Source organism: Gambusia affinis, linkage group LG13 (genome assembly GCF_019740435.1).
Source record: "Gambusia affinis linkage group LG13, SWU_Gaff_1.0, whole genome shotgun sequence".
Taxonomy (NCBI): Eukaryota; Metazoa; Chordata; class Actinopteri; order Cyprinodontiformes; family Poeciliidae; genus Gambusia; species Gambusia affinis.
The window spans coordinates 7,170,524-7,191,164 of record NC_057880.1 but is presented as its reverse complement, the minus strand read 5'-3'; the positions used below and the strand labels follow the sequence as shown (position 1 = coordinate 7,191,164).

Genomic DNA, 20,641 nt, shown 5'->3' with positions numbered 1-20,641 from the left:
AAAAAAAAAAAACAAGATCTTTTGTTACCTTTTGCTATCCAGATATTTATTAGTTATTTTTAAAAAAATAATCAACAGGTCAGCACAACACTATGTTGGTGTTGAATCGAGCAGAAAGCGCTGAGCTTTTTGCATTTTGATGTTAGAAGTTTGTTTTAGACAGAGATGCAGTACTTGCTACAAAACAACAGATGTTATGCCATTGTAGGCAATAAATTATTTTGCTATTTAAAAATGAAATTGAATTGTTTATTAGCATTTTTTTTTAAAATATTTCTAACATATAAAAAAGGCTTAAAAGAAAAATCTGCACAATGTGCCAATTTTTTAAGATCCGATTAATCATCAACAGCTTAATTGATAACTAAAGTAATTGTTAGCTGAAGCGCTGATTTATTATGAAGAATATCCCAGACCAACACCAGGCAATCAATGAGATAATGGTGTTGATAGAGTTAGCTTATTTTCCAAACCAAGAAAACAAGCCGACATGATCTTTAAATTACAAGCAGCAGAAAAATGAAAGAGCAACCAACAGTGTGTAGGAACTGTGCTTCAAACAGCCAGAGGCAACTTCCACCACCTTTTTCTCTGACATTTTACTAGAAAGACCTTAAACATTCAGAAAAGTTTGAGAGAAAATGCTGAATGTTTTAAAACCAGGCATTTCCTGATCCTAAACACGGTTTTATCACAGTCCAGGAGCTCCTCCTGGAGGTGTGTTCATACCTCTAATCTTTCCGTCTTCTTAGACGAGGCTTTATGCAGTTCCAAGCTGCGCTTCAGCTGGGTCCTCTCGCTTTCCAGCTCCCGGTTCTCGGCTTCCAGCTGAGCGGCCTTTGCCCCCGCTGACCGGAGCGTCTCGGTTGAGCGCCGGAGCTCCAGGTTCTCCTGTTCCAGCTGGCCGTTCTCTTTTTCCAGCGCCTCCAACTGGAAAGCCATGTTTTTCAGGCCGTCCAGTTTTTTCTTTAGACGGCGGCCCTCCACCTCCAACTCAGAGTTCTCCTTCTCCAAAGAAGAAACCTGTAAGAAAGAGGTGTGATAAGCTGGGACATGCAAGTCTATGGGAAATGCATTATTTCTAATCTAGTGGGATGAAATTTTTTATGTCTCTATTCCCCAAATTTTATTTACAAATTCACAGGGTTTCAGTTCACATTTTCTGTCCTATTTTAAAGCTGTAGAGGCAACGGTTCCCTGTGAAATGACTGCATATATTTCTGTTTAGATCACACTTTAAAAACACAAAAGCTGCACAAACCAAAACAAATTGGGAAAAAAAGGTAATCTGCAAGTGACATCAGATACAGCTACGAAATAAACGTTCCATACTTTCTTCTTTTTCTATACTTGAACAATAATTAATGATAAAGTCGAATTCCATTTTTTTGTATGGACTAACTTTGTGAATCTACATTCAATGCGTTGAGATTGAACAAATCAAATCATTAGTAAAGTACAAAAATATTCCACAACTCACGTGAAAATGTATGGATTAAAAGAACTAATTTAAAACAGAAGCAAACCAAGGTAATATAGCAATATGTGGGAAGATGGACCAGACCTTCTCACAGGTAATTCCAAGAGTGGCAACTTTCTTCTGCAGGCTTTCATTTTCTCTTTCCAGCTTCTGCAGCCGAACCTCCAACTCTTCTGCTCTCTCACCTTTCTCCTTCATCAATTCAAGCTCCTTTCCTGTATAACAAGAAAAAAAATAATAATAATAATCACTTTTCAAAACCTTGTTAAAACGAAGAAAACAGAACTGAATGTTATTCTCAGAAAAAAATTCAAACCCAAAAATGTTCATCCAGCTGGGTTACTCACGTAGCTGCTTCCTTTCAAATTCCAGCTTGTTCAGTTTGCCCGTGGTCTCGCAGATTGACTCGTGAAGAACTCTGTTCTCCTTCTCCACGTCTTTCACGCGGGCCTCGGCTCCAACCTGGCAGCGTTGACGCAGCGAGGAAATGGTTTGGCTCAGGTGCTTGTTCTCCTGCTCCAGGCCCTTCATCTGGAGAGAACGAAAAGGGGCTTCGATGTAATTGTGATTTATGTTCTTAGTGGGATGGGAGCAGTACAAGGCACCGATTTCCCAGCAGAACAAACACTAAAAATGCTAATAAACTAGGGTAAATCTGCTGTTTGCCTGACCGGTGTGCGTACTGGAATAGCGCAGCATTAGTTACATCTCATTATGTTTGCAACAAAGCCGATGGAGGCAGATAATCTGCGAGCGCGGTGTTCGGTGTGCTTTCCCCTCTGAAGCGCATCAAAGCTGGATTTAACAAATCAGAAGGTTAAACTAATCAAAGGTGTCAGATTTGGGTCTGACAACTGCAAAGTCCTGGCTACACACAGCGAGCGACTGCATCCAAGCTGGAGACTGCAAGAAATCGGTATTGAATGAATTCAGCTTGTTGATCCAAATGCAAACGGCTGAAAATGAACTGTTTTCAGAAGCAATCAGCGAAATGTATTCAGCAGGTTTTTGTGGGATATCTTGGAACAGTTAGTGAAAATTTTATAGGACAAAAAAACCCAAAAAAAAGTGTTTATATCAAATCTATTTGGAGTTCTTTTTTCCTAAGGAGTTAAATAACAATCCAGTATGGAGTCAAATGTTAACTTTCTGAATTAAGGTGAATCCTACATGAGATTAGAGCTAAAAAGCATTGAAGTCACTCTTTAATCAGCTAGATGTGTCACAGTTTTAACAGGTAACAACAATCAGACGATTCCAAACAATTACAAAATGGCTCATGAATAGCACTGAGTCTGTGCTGGCGTGCCCACCTGTCTCTCTGAGTTTTCCCTGAGTGTCTCCAGAGTCTTCTCCAACAAAGCCTTTTCCTTCATCAGGTCCGTACTCAGTGACTCGGCACTACGGAGCGACTCCCTATCCACCATTAGTTCATTCTCCAGTCGCTCCAACTGCAATAAATAAGAGCCTTTTACCTGTATTGTATATACAATAATACAGAAGTAATTTCAAATAACTTTAATCTGTTAAAACAAATAACGAATCTTTGGTACTTCAAAATGTTTTTAGTTGACACTAAACCTTAAGCACAGGAAAAGTATTCATACGTCGTTTTTAACCGTAAAATGATTGTGATACAAATAGAACTGTTTAAAGTAATACCCTATTCTGCATGAATTAAATTCATATTGACACAACACTGAAATATGCTTATTTGTGAGCTATAAGTCTCCCAACAGCTGCATTCAAATTTAAACGCATCTTGGATTGAGTTTTAAAAGTCACTTAGAAATTCCACAAGGTGGATTTTCTCTTTGAGGAAGATGAACTTAGTGGTATGCTTTTGTTCAGAGGGCACACAGAGAATCTTACGTTTCTGAAAATAGCTGCGAAACATCTTTTAGCACAGGGTGTTCCAGAGTTAAAGGCAAAGAGAAAAGGCAGTTAAACTGTGTGTGGATTTACAGCTTTGCTTTCATCCTCCTATCTACCCCTCCTTATCCTAGCCCAGTTTTACTTTCTCTGTGTCACTGTGGTCTAAAGGCCTACAGCCAAGAGGAGACATGTACATTATGGAGGGAGTTCTGGTTTTGCTGCTGAAGAAGAAAGAATTAAAGATGTTCCAGAAATAAAAACATCACAAATCCCAAAAAGAGTCTTTTTTGTTTTTTTAGAATGAAGGAAATTAAGGCTTACTTTCTGGGTAAGCTTCTGGTTTTCTTGGTTGGCTTTGGTCAGTTTAGCTGTGTTGTCCTGACTGGCTGTTCCTTTGAGTTCCTCCACCTTCTTCAGCAGAGCTTGATTTTCTTTCTCCAGCTTTAACAGGCGACTGGAGGTCAGTTCATTCACCTCCTCGCCCAGAGACTTCTGCGGAGCTGAAATAAAGACAGAACAGATCAATGTCTTGGCAAAATACAAGATGCTTCATGTCTATCTCCTTATTACCACTAAATATCAATAACTCAGAATAAATCTTAGAGGCTGTAATCCCACTAAAGCATGCTTTGACAAACATCCACCTTCACAGAGTCTCTATCCAGATCCTGGGCTTGCTAAACCTATTAACAGCTCTTATTATCCAACCCCACAGCTTATCTTTCAGGAGTCACTGAATATTAATTACAGCACCGGTCTTAACCAAGTGGAAAGAAAACCCTGTGGAGGCTGGCACATACAGACAGAGCCTGGAGGGACCATGCCAGGATAAAGGGCCAAAGACCAAGGCCTGGTCTATCACCTGTCTGCAGCTTCCAGTAGAGTGAACTCTTAAGGCTCTGTTAGCAGCTTAACTTTTTAAGTGAATGACTTATTCTTTATTTTCTCATTCTTTATATGCTCTATGTTACTAGGGTTAAAACAATTAATTGGATTAATTGTGATTAATCAATTATTGAATTAATCATCAACTGATTAATCGTTAACTAGCAGAGAGACTCCACATAAGTAACTAACATATAAACCTTTGAACCAGAGGAAAATAAAATTAGAGTTTGGGGTAGAACATGTAACAAGTTCTGTAAAAAGAAAAAAAAAAAGAAAAAAAAGAATTTTGATCAGTTGATTAGAAATAAAACAAATCAGCCCTACACTGTCAAAGTCGAGCAGAAAAGGCTGATGTTAAATTTAGAAATTAATTTAAAATGCTTATTTCCATATCTTAATGTACCTCTAATATTGTGTAAAAAGGCTTAAGTGGTTAAATGCAAACAAAACCAGCAGAATATGCCATTTTCTTATCCAATAAATCGATTAATCGTTGGAATATTCGGTTAATTGTTGGAACAGTCGATTAATCATCTGAATAATCGATTAATCGTCAGAATAATCAACAATCTGGTAAATAGTAGGGTTGTCGCTAATGATTATTTTAGTAACAGATATTGTTGCCTTTTTTTCTCACCATCAGTCAGCTCTGGTGTCTTTGATAATTGCTCCAGCTCCCAGCCCAGGTGCAGCGACTCGTCCATGCTCTGTTTCTGGGCCATCTCCAACACGAGGTTCTCCTCTAGCAGCTCCTCCATTCGCTTCCGGTCAAGGTCCCGCTCCTGGAGATCAGATTAAGTTCAACAAATATCGTTGTTACACATGTTTCTACTGCAATTTCTGTCCCAGATTACACCCAGAAAACACGAACATACCATCTCCAGATCGTGCATCTTGGACTTGAGCTGGAGGTTCTCTTTCTCCAGAAGGTGTAGTTTGTCGGACCGCGTCCTGGTGGAATCCAGCTGCTCCTCCAACATTGTCTTTGTTTCTAGCAAAATCTGGTTGTCCTCCTTTAGCTCCTATAAAAACATTAACAAAGAAGGTAAGTCTAACACAGAGGACAAAACTGCATTTGCAGCCGCATGCAAAAGACATAAGCCCAACTTTTAGGGCCAAGGTATATTTGCAATATAAATTAAGGAAGAAAAAGCTGTTATTTGTATGCAAATGAACTGCATGGTCAAACAGTATGAACTCCATTAATCTCAATACTTTCAAGATGATTTTGAAAAATGAATACAAAAGCAGACAAGAAACTTGAGGCTAATATTTGCACAAAAATCAGATTGGATGAGTAAATGGAAAGACAGATCGAGAGACAAAGATGGATGGTACAGCGGATTCACCATCTTATGAATATGGAACAGACTGGTAGATGGACAGATTGATGTTAGGCAGACTGTTGACGTGAATAAATTGACATAAGGACGGACGAGTACAACAGGCTGAAAGATGCTGAACATGTACATTTTGTTTTACTGCCCCTCAAAGTTAAAATGGTCCTTATTCCGTTTTTGCAGCCGTTTACCTCGACTCTGGCCTTGTAGAAGTCAATGTCATGAAGTCTCTCCTTGTACCGGCAGAGCTCGCTCTCCAGTTTGTCGACACGTATGGCTTTTTCTCGGAGTGCGTCCAGCTCATCGCGGTAGGCCCGAGCCGAGCGAGCGTCGGACAGCAGCTGGTAGCTCTGCAGGAGTACACAAATTTGTTCACGGCGCATACACAAAAGTAGAAAAGTTCAATGAAGTGCTTAAGTCGCACAAACGGAAAACCAAACGTACTGAAGCAATGGCTTTGATGTGTTTATTTTAATGACTCATGGAGTATTTGAGAACAAAAGACACCAATGAACAGAATAGCTTCTGCACATCATCAGTTAGAACAAAAAGCATGTATACTCGCATTTCTCCACAATGCCTCAACTTGTTTTTTCTTCCTTTTTCTTTTGGTAAACAATTATATCAAAAGCCAGGAGAATCTCCAGCCAAACTAGAAATAGTTTGAGCACCCTCTGGTGTGCTACGTCACTTGCTAGCTGATTACACCCTGACATCCAATTTAGAAACCGAGCGCTAAGGAAGAGAAAACCAGGTGGAGGGGAAGTGAGGTCGTTCGAATATTTGTAAACCACGCGACATAGAGCTGCGATTGGTAACTTTACCTCCTGCTGGATTCTCTTCAGCTCCACCTCCATGTTCTCCAGCTCCTGCCTGGTGTCCAGAAGCTGCTCGCTTTTTTCCTCCCTGCAAAGGAGAACCAGCATAAACAAAAGCAGAGTACAGATATAGCAAATGAGAAAAACAACAAAAACATGATATGCCATGAGTTTTCTGATTTTTATTTTTTTTTCTTAAAAAGAGGTACTTATGAAGACATCGGTCCAGTTAGGAAATTCCTTTTGTGGTTATTCTCATTCAGTACTTTAAAGCTGTATTCTGTAACAATGTCTTTTGAGTAGTTTCATAGAAAAGTAACAGTAAACAAAATCTGCACAAACATTTTTGTGATGTGTGAGGAAATGGGGATGATTTGTCACAACACAAGTGGTGCTATGACTAATCATTTGTTTTTAACTCACAACAACACGCGTCTGATTCAGGGCATACAAATTATAAAAGCGCAAAAAAGAAGGGAAAAAACAAAATCCAATATTTCATAAGAGCAGAGATAAAAGCAGAGAAAATCCTGGTTTGGTAGGCTGGTTTAAAGCCGTGCCTCGCTATGTTTTCAGTGACTTAATTCAGAAAAACAGAAGGTTTTTTTTGTTTCGAAGAATTTTTGAAAACAGAATTTTATCAATATGTTCAATAAATTCAAAAAAGTGGAGACTTGGTGTGATTTAGTCCAATAATAAAAACAATGTACAAGAATAAGCCCACGCTAAAAAACATAAAAAGCTGTTTAATTAGACATTGACAACATAAAAATAAATAAATAAATAAATAAATAAAAAGAACATACTTTGGAGTTGTTTTGATAAACACATAGCACAACATGCAACTTGTTCTTGAACGCATCACCTGTAGGAAAACGTCCTCTTGACACATCACCATGTGTGGTCATTCGTAGGGGCTATAAATGCTAACATGGTAATTATGGCTTGTTAAATAACCCAGGCAGTGTGGGATTGCACTGCATCGGATTTTTCTCAGTATCAGTGATGTTTAAGTTGGTTTGAGGTCACTGGCTAGCTACATTACTTTCCTTTTGAACAACGCTGAGGTAAACCTTTGCTTCAGTCTGCCTCCTTTTCTATGTTGTCAGTGTGGCTGAAAGAGAAACCTTAATGTCCCCCCAAAAAAGCAGACTAATAGATGGGAGTCCTTACATCTTGCCTTCATGCTGCTTTCTAAAGTTGGTTCGTTTTAAACCTAAATGTTCCACATTTGCACAGATTTAAAATATATTTATACAAGTACATAGAAATAATATTAAAAAACAGTAATGTCCCACTATACATCAAGTACTGAGCAGCATTGGAAAGGCCTATGTTGATGGACTGAACGCCAAACCAGCCTAAAGTGTGTGCTTACAGGAGTGGGAGATTTTGTTTTCTGTCATCTCGTTTGTCAAAACCAAAAACCCCAAAGAAAAGCAGAACTAGCTCAAGCACCTGAACCTCCTAAGACTACAAACATGCTGAACACACAGCAAATATTCCCCCGAGGCAACAACCCTTCATCCTCCTTTACTCAGAGGAAGAAACAAGTCAGACCTGACAAGTAAATGGAGTTCACAGGGTGAATTCTGTATTTTTAATTCTCCAAAAACCGCAGTGTGTTTTTTTTCTACCTCAACACTAGTAGGCTGCATGTGTGAACAGAAGTGAAATAAGGCACCGAGTGTGAGTTTTAGCATTTCTCACTTTGTAAAAGCCCAGAAGAAGTGCTGTTTTTGGGTTAGGGTATAGACTTTAGGTTAAGTTTAGGATCAGGGAAAGGCTACAGAACAAAAACAATAAAATAATAGTAGCAATAATGGAAGACGATGCAAAAATCCCTGGGAAGATACAAAGACGTAATATGTGTGAGTGCATGTGTGTGTGTGTGTGTGTGTGTGTGTGAGTTCTCCAGGCTCAGCTCACAGGAGAGAATGTGTCACACCGTGTTGGGAGAAAACGACTGCATTCCTGAGATGCTGCTCAGTCTGTGCATGTGTTTGCATGAAACTGGTCCGCTGAACATCTGATGGCCCATTTGATTACAGCTCTCTGGAGTCTCCTAGCGCATCTCAATAAGGAAAGGAATCCTATTCTCTCTCTCTCATTGTTTTTTCTCCACTCATTCACCTTCTGTTTCCTCCGACAGTTATCTGGGAAGTTAAACAGTCGTGGCACAGGAAGTCACCCCCTTCGATTTTATTATTATTTTTTTTAAACCTATTAACGCGCTGATTCTCTGCAGTTTTGCCTCGTTTTCACACAATCCGTTTCTTGAAAATTACAAGCACCTGTCAACTGCTGCATGGAAGATTAGCTTGGCCGTCACATTGCGGATTCAGCTGGCACAGTTTCCTCTGCTTTTTGAAAACAAGCTGCATCTGTGCAGGATGAGGCTTTCCCATTTAAAGCTACATCATCAACTGCAGCTGTGAAATTTTGACCATTAAAAACACTTTGCAACTGCCTGGAACTGACCGAGGTTGACGAACGTATTTATTATAGTGAACAAAATCTAATTTAGCTACATAAAATGTTTATCGCAATCACTACTTCTTGGCTAAAGAGACGAAAGAGCAGTCATGTGACCAGATTCCATAAAGTGACAGGTTTTTTTTTTCTTTGTGCACGTCAGGTTACAACAACTTTCCATTACAGAGGCCACAGCTTCAAAGTAAGAAAAAAACAAAAGCAAAAAAACAAACAAACAATGAACCAAAATAATTAATCTTGATAGTTGCGGTTATGTATTAATGCAACTGAAAAAAAATAGTAACAATGTCAATAATTCGCCTGTTGATGCAGATAAACTTGTTTTGGGTCGTTTCGAGTAAAATTGTTCACCCCCTTCCTCTGACCAAATGCAGACTGACCTACGCCTATCTGAATTGCAATGGCCTTAATTTAGCCTTTCATTCTGCCCACACACACATAAAAACACACAGTTTGCTTGGAAAAAGGAAACAAAATACACAGTCTTGCTAAATACAGAGAGATAATGATGATGATTTCTCCAAGACTTGAGGCCTGTTTCAAATTATGGACAAAAAGAACCCCATTTGTATTCATAAGTCTGCTTTGTATTTTACTTTGGTACATGGAGAAACAGACAGAAAATATCAAGGCAGTTTTGCAAAGTTATTTTGTCTTTGGCTTGCATACGTAGATGTGAAAAAGATGGAACGTTTTCCCATAATGACCAGGATCACAAGCTAAAAAAAATGATGAATCTGTTGAGAGCAAAAACTAAGAAAAAGCTGTTTGTGCAATACCACCTTTGCTTTAAAATTACCCCCTTTTTATAGTCAAAAAATGATTTAGGCAAACAAAAAGAATAAAAATAAAAAATCCCTTTTGGCAAAAGAAATGACCATATATATTAATAATATCTAAATGATATCATAATATCTAAATAAAAATCACATTCAGCTCTGGAACCCATTTGTCTCCACTACCAAAAGTCTACCTACACGCCCCATTTAAATAATTGTTGATCAAGCTGATAGGAGGACAACGGCACTCACAGTTCCTGTCGAAGGCGTCTGATTTTGGCCTTGGCATCGGCCAACTCCACCGAGAGGTGCTGTCGACTCTCAGTCCTCCTCATGCTGGGAGAGTCACCAGGAGACTGGGTGGCGATGGGAGCCAGGGGAGAGAGCTGCACACAGTCTCTCTCCTGGGTGAGCTCCACGATCGTCTGAATGCAGGAATGACGGAAGGAAAAAGTGGACAGGTGAAGCTGTGCTACACTCCAATTCAAGAAGGAAAGGAAACACAACAGACTTAAAGATGAGTCACTGGCAGGCATAGTTAGAAAAGTTACACAGAGGCCCCACACCAAGCCTATTTTAATCTACTACCCTCAACAGGAAATGGGATTTTAATTGAAAGCGGCTGGACGATTCTATGATAATCTGGAGGCTATTAGAACCCCTCGCATGCACACACACACAAAATCTGCTATCGGCAATAGGAATCTGCACCCCATGGCTTGGAAACTCATTTAATGCTGCGTGTCGTTACAACACACACACACACACACACCAAATGACAGTTAACAGTCTCAGCCCTTCCTTCCTGAGGCTGTTCTTTTGTGGCAACAACAAAAAAGGAAAAGTTTCCACATGGCCGTGCTAGAAAAAGCTTCAGTCGCGTATCTTCTTGTAAAAACATGGAACAAAATAAATGGGCTTAATAAATCACACCATTACCTCCAGCTGTGTGTCCCTTTCATCCACCAGACGTTTGAGGTGGAAAGCCAGATTTCTCGACAGGCTGTCCAAATCCTCAGGGGGCATTTCTCCACTCTCCAACCACTGCAGGTCCACCACATTCTCCTGGTTATGGGTGACCTGAAACCAGGACAAACGGGATTAATCCGACTTGATTGTACTGACATGCAAGTAAGTTACTATGCCACCCAAATATTACTACAGCTTGTCGTTGGTCAAAGCGAGAAAACACCTCTTGAATGTGAGACGCTATTGCGGCTTTGGTGTCAAAATCCAGAGTCTGGATACGTTCGATGTATTCTTCTTTCTTCTCGCACTGTAAATACAGAAGTAGAATGTTACGAGTTTGTCCGATTTCCAGCAAAAAGAGCAGAAACAGGGTTTATATTAAGGCATTTCATAAGTAGGAAAGTGGAGTGTTTGAAGAGCACAAAGTCACACCAAACTCTGAGGTAAAGAAAAATTATAATGATGTAAAACAAGTCAGAAACAATGATAAGTTAGCTCTACAGGATGAGGATCCAAAGTTCATTCAGGGACAATTTTAGCTGCAGCTGAAGTGTTGAAACATCAAGAACAACTAAAAAGCTGGTGAAGGGTCAACAGTCTGGTAAGAAATTCACCGACACCACAAGTCTGAGTTGGTTTGTAAATGACAAGGAAGTTAAATGAAAGGTTAGAAATGTTGACAGCCTTCAACCAGACTGCGTGTGCTCTTACCTGAACAGCACATCCTAAAAGCAGCAGCAACATTTTTCTCATCTCCTCCAGGCCTTGTTCTATAAAAAAAGAAAAGAAAAAAAAAGAAGAAATATTGGGACAGAGGTAAAAATAAAAATATTTCCACATATAAAACTACATGTAATAAAAATCTGAAATTTCCATTCTGATTAAAAGGTACAATGTTTTGCAAAAGTATTCCTCGCCTCTGGTCACGTTAGAACCTCAAACTTCAATATATTTTTCTGTAATTTTATTTAGTTGATGAAAGAAGAGTACTGTCTAATTTTGAAGTACAAGAAGAAAAAAAATAAATAAATTAGCTTTTAGGAATAACTTGAAAAGTGTGGCATGTAAACCAGTGCAACCATTTACCTTCAGAAATCACCTAATAGTGACTACAATCCTTTTTTTTTTTCCCACTCAGAGCTCAACGAGCATCCTCAGGTGATTTATCCAATATGGCCGCCACACATAACAGAATGCAGTGAAGGTTTCAATTTTAAACTATTTGCCAGCAATTCTTTTTGTAAAATATCTTTTTGAATGCATCAAATGAAGTTAAACCCCAGCTTGCATTGCTAACATTTAGCAGCAAATACAAACTTGCATACATATTTCCTCTACATGGAAAAAAAATACCAAATGTATGCTGCAAAAACCAAGTGTTTTCCCACAAGAAACCCCAACAATTTCTTAGTTCCAGTTACGGATCAATTTTAAGGCCTATATTTTTTCTAAACAGATGTATGCTCACTCATGTGAAAAAAATGCAACATACTTCAGTTAAAATCTAGATTTAGAAGATCCTAGTTGGACCTCTGCCTATAAAGACAGAATCAAGCTCCCCATCTTTCCCACATCGAATTCCAATTAGCTAAATTCCAGGCTTGTTACAATTTCCCCCTCTATAAATCCTTCCCTCCAGATACAGAGCCACAAGGTTTTCCACAGAGTAGCTGGCTGGCTGGATAAACTCCCAGCTCTCCTCCACATGTCGGGACATATTGTCAGAAACCACTGTAACCTACAAACAGCTGTCTGCCTACTCAACAGGCCTGAGCTCATCTGGGGATTTGGAGCTGCACAACAGCAAAGCAGGTGGGGTGTGTTTGTGTGTGTACCAATTTAGTGTTTAGTTTAGTTTCTGCAGGCTTCTCCAACTGAAATGAAGCATTTTAAGAGGTTTTAAGACCACTATGGATGGAATTTATGACCCATTTGTCATATCCAACAAAAATCTATGAACTTCATCCAGCTAACTTGCAAGGAATTTGCTCTTTGTCATGATAGACACAAAAAAAAACCTAGCCAGACAGCTAGCGAGCTTGCTAGCAAGAGTACTAGCAGCTGGCTACCAGCAGACTCAACCACAGAGTCACAGAATGCGATAAAGATGTCGGAGTTTGACTCAAACTTTTGTCTGACAGAAAAATCCAGAGAAAAAAAGAGACATAAAATCTACTAGATTAAATAACAAAATTTAAAGCCTGTGATTAACATAATAAAGACTAACCTTTTAAAGAAATTAATTTAAGACATTCAAGGTCTTAATTTTAGATACATGGATTAAAAACTTTAAGGATGCGGACACCCTGGTATAGAATAATAATTTGAGTCGGTGCTTGTGTGCTCTGTTATGTCATCCATTTCAGACACTTCCTGGTACACAAACCATCTGCAGACCAAAGCTTGGTTCTAATGAGGCGGACCCTGCTTTTTAAGAGCTATGAATGATTGAAGTAATTGTTGGGGTATGCATGAAAGCAGTTACTACAATGTCCAAATATGGGTAGGTAGAAACACAAACCTGTGTGCGTGAGAGTGATTTAGTGGTATACAATAAGTAATTAGTAATTTATGTGTCCGCGGCTGTAAAAACCACCACATGCTTCCTCTGTTTGAATTGCTGTGCATGCGTGTGCATGTTATGCGATAAGCCAAGTCGTGATGTGACGAATGGATCACTGAGTGCCAATGCTGTTCTGGCTCTAATGACAATAAATCCAGCTTAGTGACAGCAAGTTCTCTGTGCAGGGTGGCCTGCTTGCTTCTGGGTTTATTAGGCCACTCATCAGCACTGGGCCAGACAAAAATAGGAAAGAGGAATATAAGGTCTATATTGTATTTGTAGTTCTTAAAATTAAGATTACTAGCCACTGGGGGAAAATAAAGGCAATACAGCAGAATAATATTGACACTCTCAGCTGTTTCTTCATGATCTATCCATCCAATTTACAGAATACACTAAACAATTACCTCTGAATCAATAATTCAACCCAAAGCAGTGGCCTTATTGACAACATAGCTGCATGCACTGAAGAGGAATAGTATAAAATGTCATTTTTACTTAAAAAAAAGGTCAATATATATACACCGATTCCAAATACTACTGAAATAAAACAAAAATGATTCAAAGAAATCTGTCTCTGAATATAAAACAGTCACAACATGAGGAAGTAGTTGGTAATCCAATCTCATGGCATTTAGTCTCCATCTGCATTTCATTCTGCTTTTTAACTTCCACAGAGATAAAGAAGTGGGGATGTCTGTAAAAGAATAGCTGTAATTTGCTTAATTCTGACAATCAAGAAATGCAGCTTGGGTCAGACACAACAGCTTCATGAAGGGAGACCCTGAGCTCAAAGGTGATTAATATTTATACATTTTAAGGGTCAAATGAGGACATCAACATAGTTTAGTGGGGACAGCGGATGTGGATATGGATATGACATATTAAGTGTAGGCAAGGAGATTTCTCACTTGAGCTTTATTTTCACAGTCTTGGTCAAAACTACAAAATAATTTCTAATGTAGACTAAAAAAAATAATGCAAAATTGTCATGTAGACAAATGCTTACTTTACTGCAAGAAGCTTTGTGAACAGTTATATCCTCAACATGAGTTGAAGTTTTTTAAGTTAGTGCCTTGTAATTAAACGTTTGAGATTTTATGCTTTATGAACAACAAACTCTGAGATGAGAAATATTTTTGCTGATTTTTAACAGATAAATTTCTTTTCTGCAGCAAGTTTAGGGTCATTTTTATTTCACCTGCTCATGTTGTAAACAAAATGCATTTCGTCTAGAGGAGCACAACTTTCTTCTAAACCGTCTTATAATACAAGAAATCTGACAGAAATCGGTTGACAATTATTGTCTTTGGTTGTTTACTGCAATGAAATTGAATCAAGAGACAAAAATTCACCAGACAACACAGCCGCTAGCCAGAGCACTTGATTCTTCTGAGTAATTTCTCATCTTTTCACTTATCGTTTGTAAAAGGATGGAGCGTTTGTGCCTTCAGGCATGCTCCCAGCAAGTTTATCTGCACAACATGGATACGAAGTACCAGAGCCGACATTGGAAGAACAGGGCTGCTGGTTGACAATAGGAAACATGACAGATACTGATCGGTTCATGTATATTCACACTATTCTACGTGAGGCAGGTTTGTGTTAAAGTTTTGCCATATACCAAACAAATACAAGAAAAGAAAAACTGAACTTGTGTTTGGTTGAATAGTAATTTAAAAAAACCAAACAGATTTAGTCATTTGATAATTAATTCAATGTATACACGGAGCGTTTTTTTTTCCATCCGGTTCAAAATGCAATTAAGAAAACAAGATTTTGCCGTATTTATCTTTGTCCACATGCTTCATAGTTGTCTTCCTTTTACGTTTTCCTGATTATTTACATTTGTTTTGTGTTGTAAAAAACTCATAGCTGAAGAAAGAACTTTAAGTAATGCTTATTCAAAAGCAGCTAAATAATTGTTACCATGTGAAAAGTTGGCACTTTTCTATTTGACCAAATCAAAGGAATCTGGGATTAGCTCAGAATCTGGAGTAGTTGCACAACTCAAACGTGAACTCAACAGATATTGATGATAAAGAAAGTGTATAGTTTGTAAAACTAGTTAGTTTCCAAATAATTTAACAGATATTGATGATAAAGAAAGTGTATAGCTTGTAAAACTAGTTGGTTTCAAAATATTTTAAGTAAATGTGTAAAGCCAATTACACACCAGTACCTTATTCATGGCATGAAATATAATATGTTCCATATGAAATAGAATTTGTGCAGATTTGGGTCTAGAAGAGCAGCGACTAGTAAAACTTTCCAAACCTATAGAGCTTAAAAACCCTCCATTAGAAACCATTAAAAAAAAAAAAACTATTGTAGTCCGTGAAGGGATTTAGACCAGCAAATCTACTGGAGCTACTCAGGAGAGATAAGGAACCCCGCTGGATTAATAATTTATAGAGTTTGAAAGGAGGAACAAGAGAGAGAAGCAGGCAAAAGGCGAGATAAAAGCAAACGGAGACAGGAGGAGGAAAAGCATCACAAGCTTAAAAAAAAAAAAAAATGCAAAGATAAATAAAGTGAGAGACAGAGCAGCAGCAGGGAGGCAGAGAGGCAAGGCTGAAAATAGAAGAAATCTCCCTCCAGCAGCACAAGCTGAAGGCTTAAAGGAGGCTCCGTTGTCTCACTTCACACCTCATCTGGTCTGCATCCCTCTTCCGCTCATACATTCATTTCATCCATGTATTCTCTGCAGCACACATCCACCCACCCGTCCTTCCTTCCCATAACATCGTTACACATGAGCTGTTCCTTCAGTGTCGCCACCTTCGTTTTCACCTCCTCTCCTTCCGCCCCGTTTTGATCCTCTTGGCAGGAAAACAGAGGTCAAAAGGACAGTGACTAACCCTTCACTCTACAATGCCATTGTTAATCAGTTTGTGAGGATGTAAGGAGGGAAGATGAAAAGAAAAAAAAAAAAAGGTGTTTGTGGGCATGTGCAGTTTATTGCTACAGCACTGTTTCTTCAGCCATGACAGATAGTCATTGGGAATACGCCGACCTCTTCACCAGTGATGACAATTATTTCCAGGCTAATATCCATTTCATCCCAGAGAGAGAGAGAGAGAGAGAAAAGAAAAAAAACAAAACAGTGATCGATCTTAGTTTTGGATTATTTTAGGTTATTTGTGCAATGGAAGATGAGATTCAATGAACAAAGTCAATGGTTGCCATAGACAGCAATGCAAAAGTCCTCAAATTTCGTTTAATGGAGAGACTTCTGTCTCGTCTATTCTGTGTTAAAGAGACGCATGAGAATGATTAAGACCTCAAAATATTCAGCTATCACCTTAACAGCTTTTTTTTCTTTCAAAGAATTTCTGCAAACCTAGAATTGTTGATTTCTAATGGGTCTTTTGGAAGAAAACAAGAGAAAGACTCTCCAAGACTTGAGGCCAGCTACAGCCCAGGCATACACAACAATAACAACCCTTTAAATGCTTATTAAAAGAATTCAAGATGTCAGATTTTTAAAAGGAAAAATTTTAAAAGAAATTTAAACAATTAAGTTTCAGGATATGCAGTAACAAAGAGAGTAATCTCACATGTGCAGGTTCTGTATTCACACTGACTAAACAGTACTTGCAAGCAAAGGAGTGTGTGTGTCTCACAGTGCGTGTTTATGCAAGGCAGCCGAGGCTAGCTCTAGACTCAGAGCCTTGGGGGGTGGGAGGGTGTAATACAGTGCATTTCCACTGTTCACTGTGGTAAGGACACCCTTCCCCCAATCGCCAACCAAACGCACACATGCATGTGCTCACACACATTCAGCACTGTCCCCCAGCCCCCTCAAACTGGAGCATAATAAAAGCCACATGGCCAATGACTTTCAGCTGGCAGCCACCAAACCCTCGCTCCTCGTTTGCTCCTGGTCTGACCGATTATCTGACGAGATAAAGGTAAAGGAGAGCCAAGTCTTTGAGGAATCTAATACTTCCTGTCTGCCCCCATCTACCGCACTAGAGGCTTCACGCAGAGCACTGGCCTGGCTTTGACTACTCAGTGGCTGTAGAAAAGCTTTAAAATATATCATCATCTTCTGAACTAACGTTTTGTTCTTTTTTTTTAGAAAAAGTGTACAAATTAGAGAAGAGACAATTGGGACTCTCCTGAACGATACCAGTTCCTGAGGCTCTATAATGGTTTGTTTATGGTGTGAACATGGTTCGACATCACAACTAGGTATACAATGTTAGCGTGAGCCAAACGCCCTTCCGTCACCAAGGATTGCGGGATGCGGCAGAGTAGATAGCCTTCAGTGGCTTGGCAAAAATAACCGGTAGGCTCACATGGATGAACAATGAGGTACGTCGCCTCACTGATTTTTAGACAAGAGACATTTGTCAGCTCCTACTACTGACTCAACACTGAAGCAATAAAATTGTTCAAAAAGCAGGAAGAAGAGACAGAATTTGATTAGTCATGTAATTTTCAAAATGTCTTAAAGTCCATTTGATACACTGCCTGGACATTTATTTGAAATTGTATCCAGAAATGTAACAGCTGTAAAATAAGTAAAAAAAATAAAATTAAATATGATGCAGATGATTAGTGTGAGTGCATTACCTACAGCTTCCATTGTTGAATTATTTACTTTTGTCACTGGTGGGAGTGAGTGAAAACTGAGGAGGCAAATAAAGACTGTTGAAAACCCCAAAATGCCAATGACTGACGTGATGAAAGTGTGACGAAGGAAGCCGAGGGAGGACAAGGGTTAAGAAGCCAATTTATTTGCTTAAAGAGGCATAAACATCTTTCATCAAAGTCTGAATTGAGCATGGACCAGCTCACTGTTTTGAAGGGCTGATGATGAACTGATGAACACAAAGTCAATGAACTGTTCTGTTGACGATTGTACTGGATGGTAAACACATTTTAACCACAGCGTTCTCCTTTTATCCAACAAACCTTTTAACACTCGGTTTATGATCAGTTTCAACAGCCACCTGCTTTTACTTCAGTTTTCCTCAAAGGTTTCATATTGAGATATCAGGTAGCAGAAAGGCTGAGTAGGTCAAACTGCTTTAACACGTTTTCATGACACGGAGCACTTGATACTGCGTCACTGCTGCCTAACGCCATTCAGACAGATCACATAGCGTGACTAAGTTAGAGGGTCAAAGGCGTACTACAAGCTGATTGGACGAATTTAGCAGTTCAGGTCAAAGAGCTCCACAGATTTGGCTTGATATGGCACCCCTGCAGTAAGTACATAGTAACCGGCAAAGGTAACCTGAAGCCAAGCAATTAAACTGTTTTCAATCACCTCAAAAAAAATTAATAAAAAATTTTCCCCATTTTCTTTTTAGTCCTATTATTTACCATATAAAGTCTTATTGTTATAACTTCTGAATTGTCCACTCATTAAGAAACATATGGAGACAGAGATGGTAGCAACTGTAAAATTAAATCCTCCGTCAAAGAAGAAACCATCAAAGTACCAGATTATTGAAAGCAAGTCTGTGGCTTTGTTTTAAGGAATAGACAAAGTCTATGCAAAAGTGTCATGTCTTCATTTTGCACTGCTGCTACACTCACTATCTGCACTGCTCAACCAGAGATCTGGCTTGGAGTACTCAAATAAAACCTGTGTGGCATTATTCAGACAGCTTACCTGTGAAATCCTGTCATTGTACTGTCAGTAAAAACTTTACTCACCAGAAAGTGGGTTCCGGCCCAGAACCAGGACGTTTGGCAAAGGCATCATCACCAACTGCTGGAGACTCTCCTGTGGCAAAAAAAGTTAAACAAAATTTAGATCAAGCAAAATTTTTTAAACGTTATAAATTTAAAAGTTAAACTTTACAGAAATTTTAATAAAAATATATGTAATGCTGATTTGTTTTTGTTTTTTTAGATCTTTATAGATTTTGTTCATTATCTGCTGCTGCTAAAAGGTCATCCAAATGAAGACATAAACCAGATAAGTAAATTGTTACTTAGGGGGAGATCTGAAAGATCTAGGGAACATGGATTATGATTGTGATGCTCCTAACACAATCTGAACATTTTTTGCACACCATCATCTACGTAGTGACGAAAAGTGTGTTTGTGAAAATTGGAAATCCGGCTGAAAAATATGCATTCAAAACATTCCTCTAATATTCTGCTAGAAAGCTCATTGATAAGAAGATATTGTGAAACCTTTATTTACATGTCCATGTAAACTATATTTACGTATATATAAACCAGCATTCTGCATTGCCAATGGTCAGACATAAAGTTTTCTAACATGAACTCAATATAAAAAGATTTTGGGGCAAAGCACGACCCACCTATTGAGGCCATAATCCTCGTGGCGGTGGTCGCAAGTTCGTTTCCTGGCAACATTTGCCGCATGTCTTCCACCTCTCTCATTACCCTGTTTTCTGTCAAACTACTTTCAAATAAAGGCAACAAAACCTTAAAAAAAAAAGATTTTTTTTATTATAAAAGCAACTAAACAAACTAAAACAAACAAGCGCTGTATTCAAACCTGCCTTCTTTGAAGTTAAAATCAGTCAACTACCTTGAACATTTCATTGTTTACTGTTTACTTACAAGCAAATGTGACATCAATTGAAATCACATCAGCAGCTCTTAATGTTGAGCATTTATCATCAACCAAATACTGCGACGATGAAAAGATGTAGCTCCGATTAAAACAATGATCTTGGCAATAATGACTCAAATTTGAAAGCTCTAGTCAAAAACCACCATCAGGTGTGAAAACTAAGACAGATTGACTCCACAAGCTTCTGACAGGATAATCACCACAAAACAGGCAGCCACAGTTTATGTCTCACACAGAGACATTTGGTGTCTGACAGCCAACTGACCATGAAGTCATGACAGCAGCTGGACACACACACACAAATCAACGAAGATTTGAATCAAAAGTGAAAAAGTTGGACGCAAACGTCACCCATTCCTAACTGTGTAACATTGTACCCAACACCAAAATAAAAATCTGTCATGAGAAGTTACACACAATCTCCAAACAGCTGTCGCAACAACACACACACACCTGCCTCCTTCTCCAGAAGTGTGTATTTGCCAAGTATGATATGAAGACAGCTGTGCTTTCTGTCACCAACCAAATGCATAAGACTGCAGCTGGTCACAACATGCCACAGTAAATGTACATCTGTCACCAAGTCAGAAATCCTTTATGAACACACCTGCCAGATAATCCTGAAACAAAGAGCAGACGCCTAGCATCTTAGCAAACCGTGATTCAACACTTATCTTAAACCCTTTACTTCCTCTTTATTTAAGACACCCTATTGACATGCTGCACACTTTGCAGAATCTACGCTTACAATTTCAACGTGTTAATATACAGTCAATAAGCCAAAACCATAAACCTTACTTTCCAATAGCAATTCAGTTCAGCTAAATTTGAAATAATTTATGCTTTTCTGCTATGAATAACTCCT

The 20,641-nt window shown here is 38.7% G+C and overlaps 1 protein-coding gene across 5 annotated transcripts in view; it reads right to left on the bottom strand.

Moving 5' to 3' along the window:
- Window positions 1–20,641, bottom strand: part of LOC122842381 (girdin-like) — a 61,909-nt gene that overhangs the window by 17,297 nt on the left and 23,971 nt on the right. For all 5 annotated transcript variants that reach the window (XM_044136181.1, XM_044136183.1, XM_044136185.1 and 2 more), the window contains exons 4-17: window positions 18,882–18,951; window positions 11,357–11,415; window positions 10,869–10,952; window positions 10,616–10,756; window positions 9,929–10,101; window positions 6,408–6,489; window positions 5,775–5,933; window positions 5,119–5,265; window positions 4,881–5,025; window positions 3,677–3,855; window positions 2,794–2,931; window positions 1,828–2,011; window positions 1,565–1,695; window positions 730–1,023 (exon numbers count right to left, since the gene is read on the bottom strand). In XM_044136181.1, coding sequence (XP_043992116.1) covers window positions 730–1,023; window positions 1,565–1,695; window positions 1,828–2,011; window positions 2,794–2,931; window positions 3,677–3,855; window positions 4,881–5,025; window positions 5,119–5,265; window positions 5,775–5,933; window positions 6,408–6,489; window positions 9,929–10,101; window positions 10,616–10,756; window positions 10,869–10,952; window positions 11,357–11,415; window positions 18,882–18,951 — 1,986 coding nt within the window. The remainder of the gene's footprint in view (window positions 1–729; window positions 1,024–1,564; window positions 1,696–1,827; window positions 2,012–2,793; window positions 2,932–3,676; window positions 3,856–4,880; window positions 5,026–5,118; window positions 5,266–5,774; window positions 5,934–6,407; window positions 6,490–9,928; window positions 10,102–10,615; window positions 10,757–10,868; window positions 10,953–11,356; window positions 11,416–18,881; window positions 18,952–20,641) is intronic.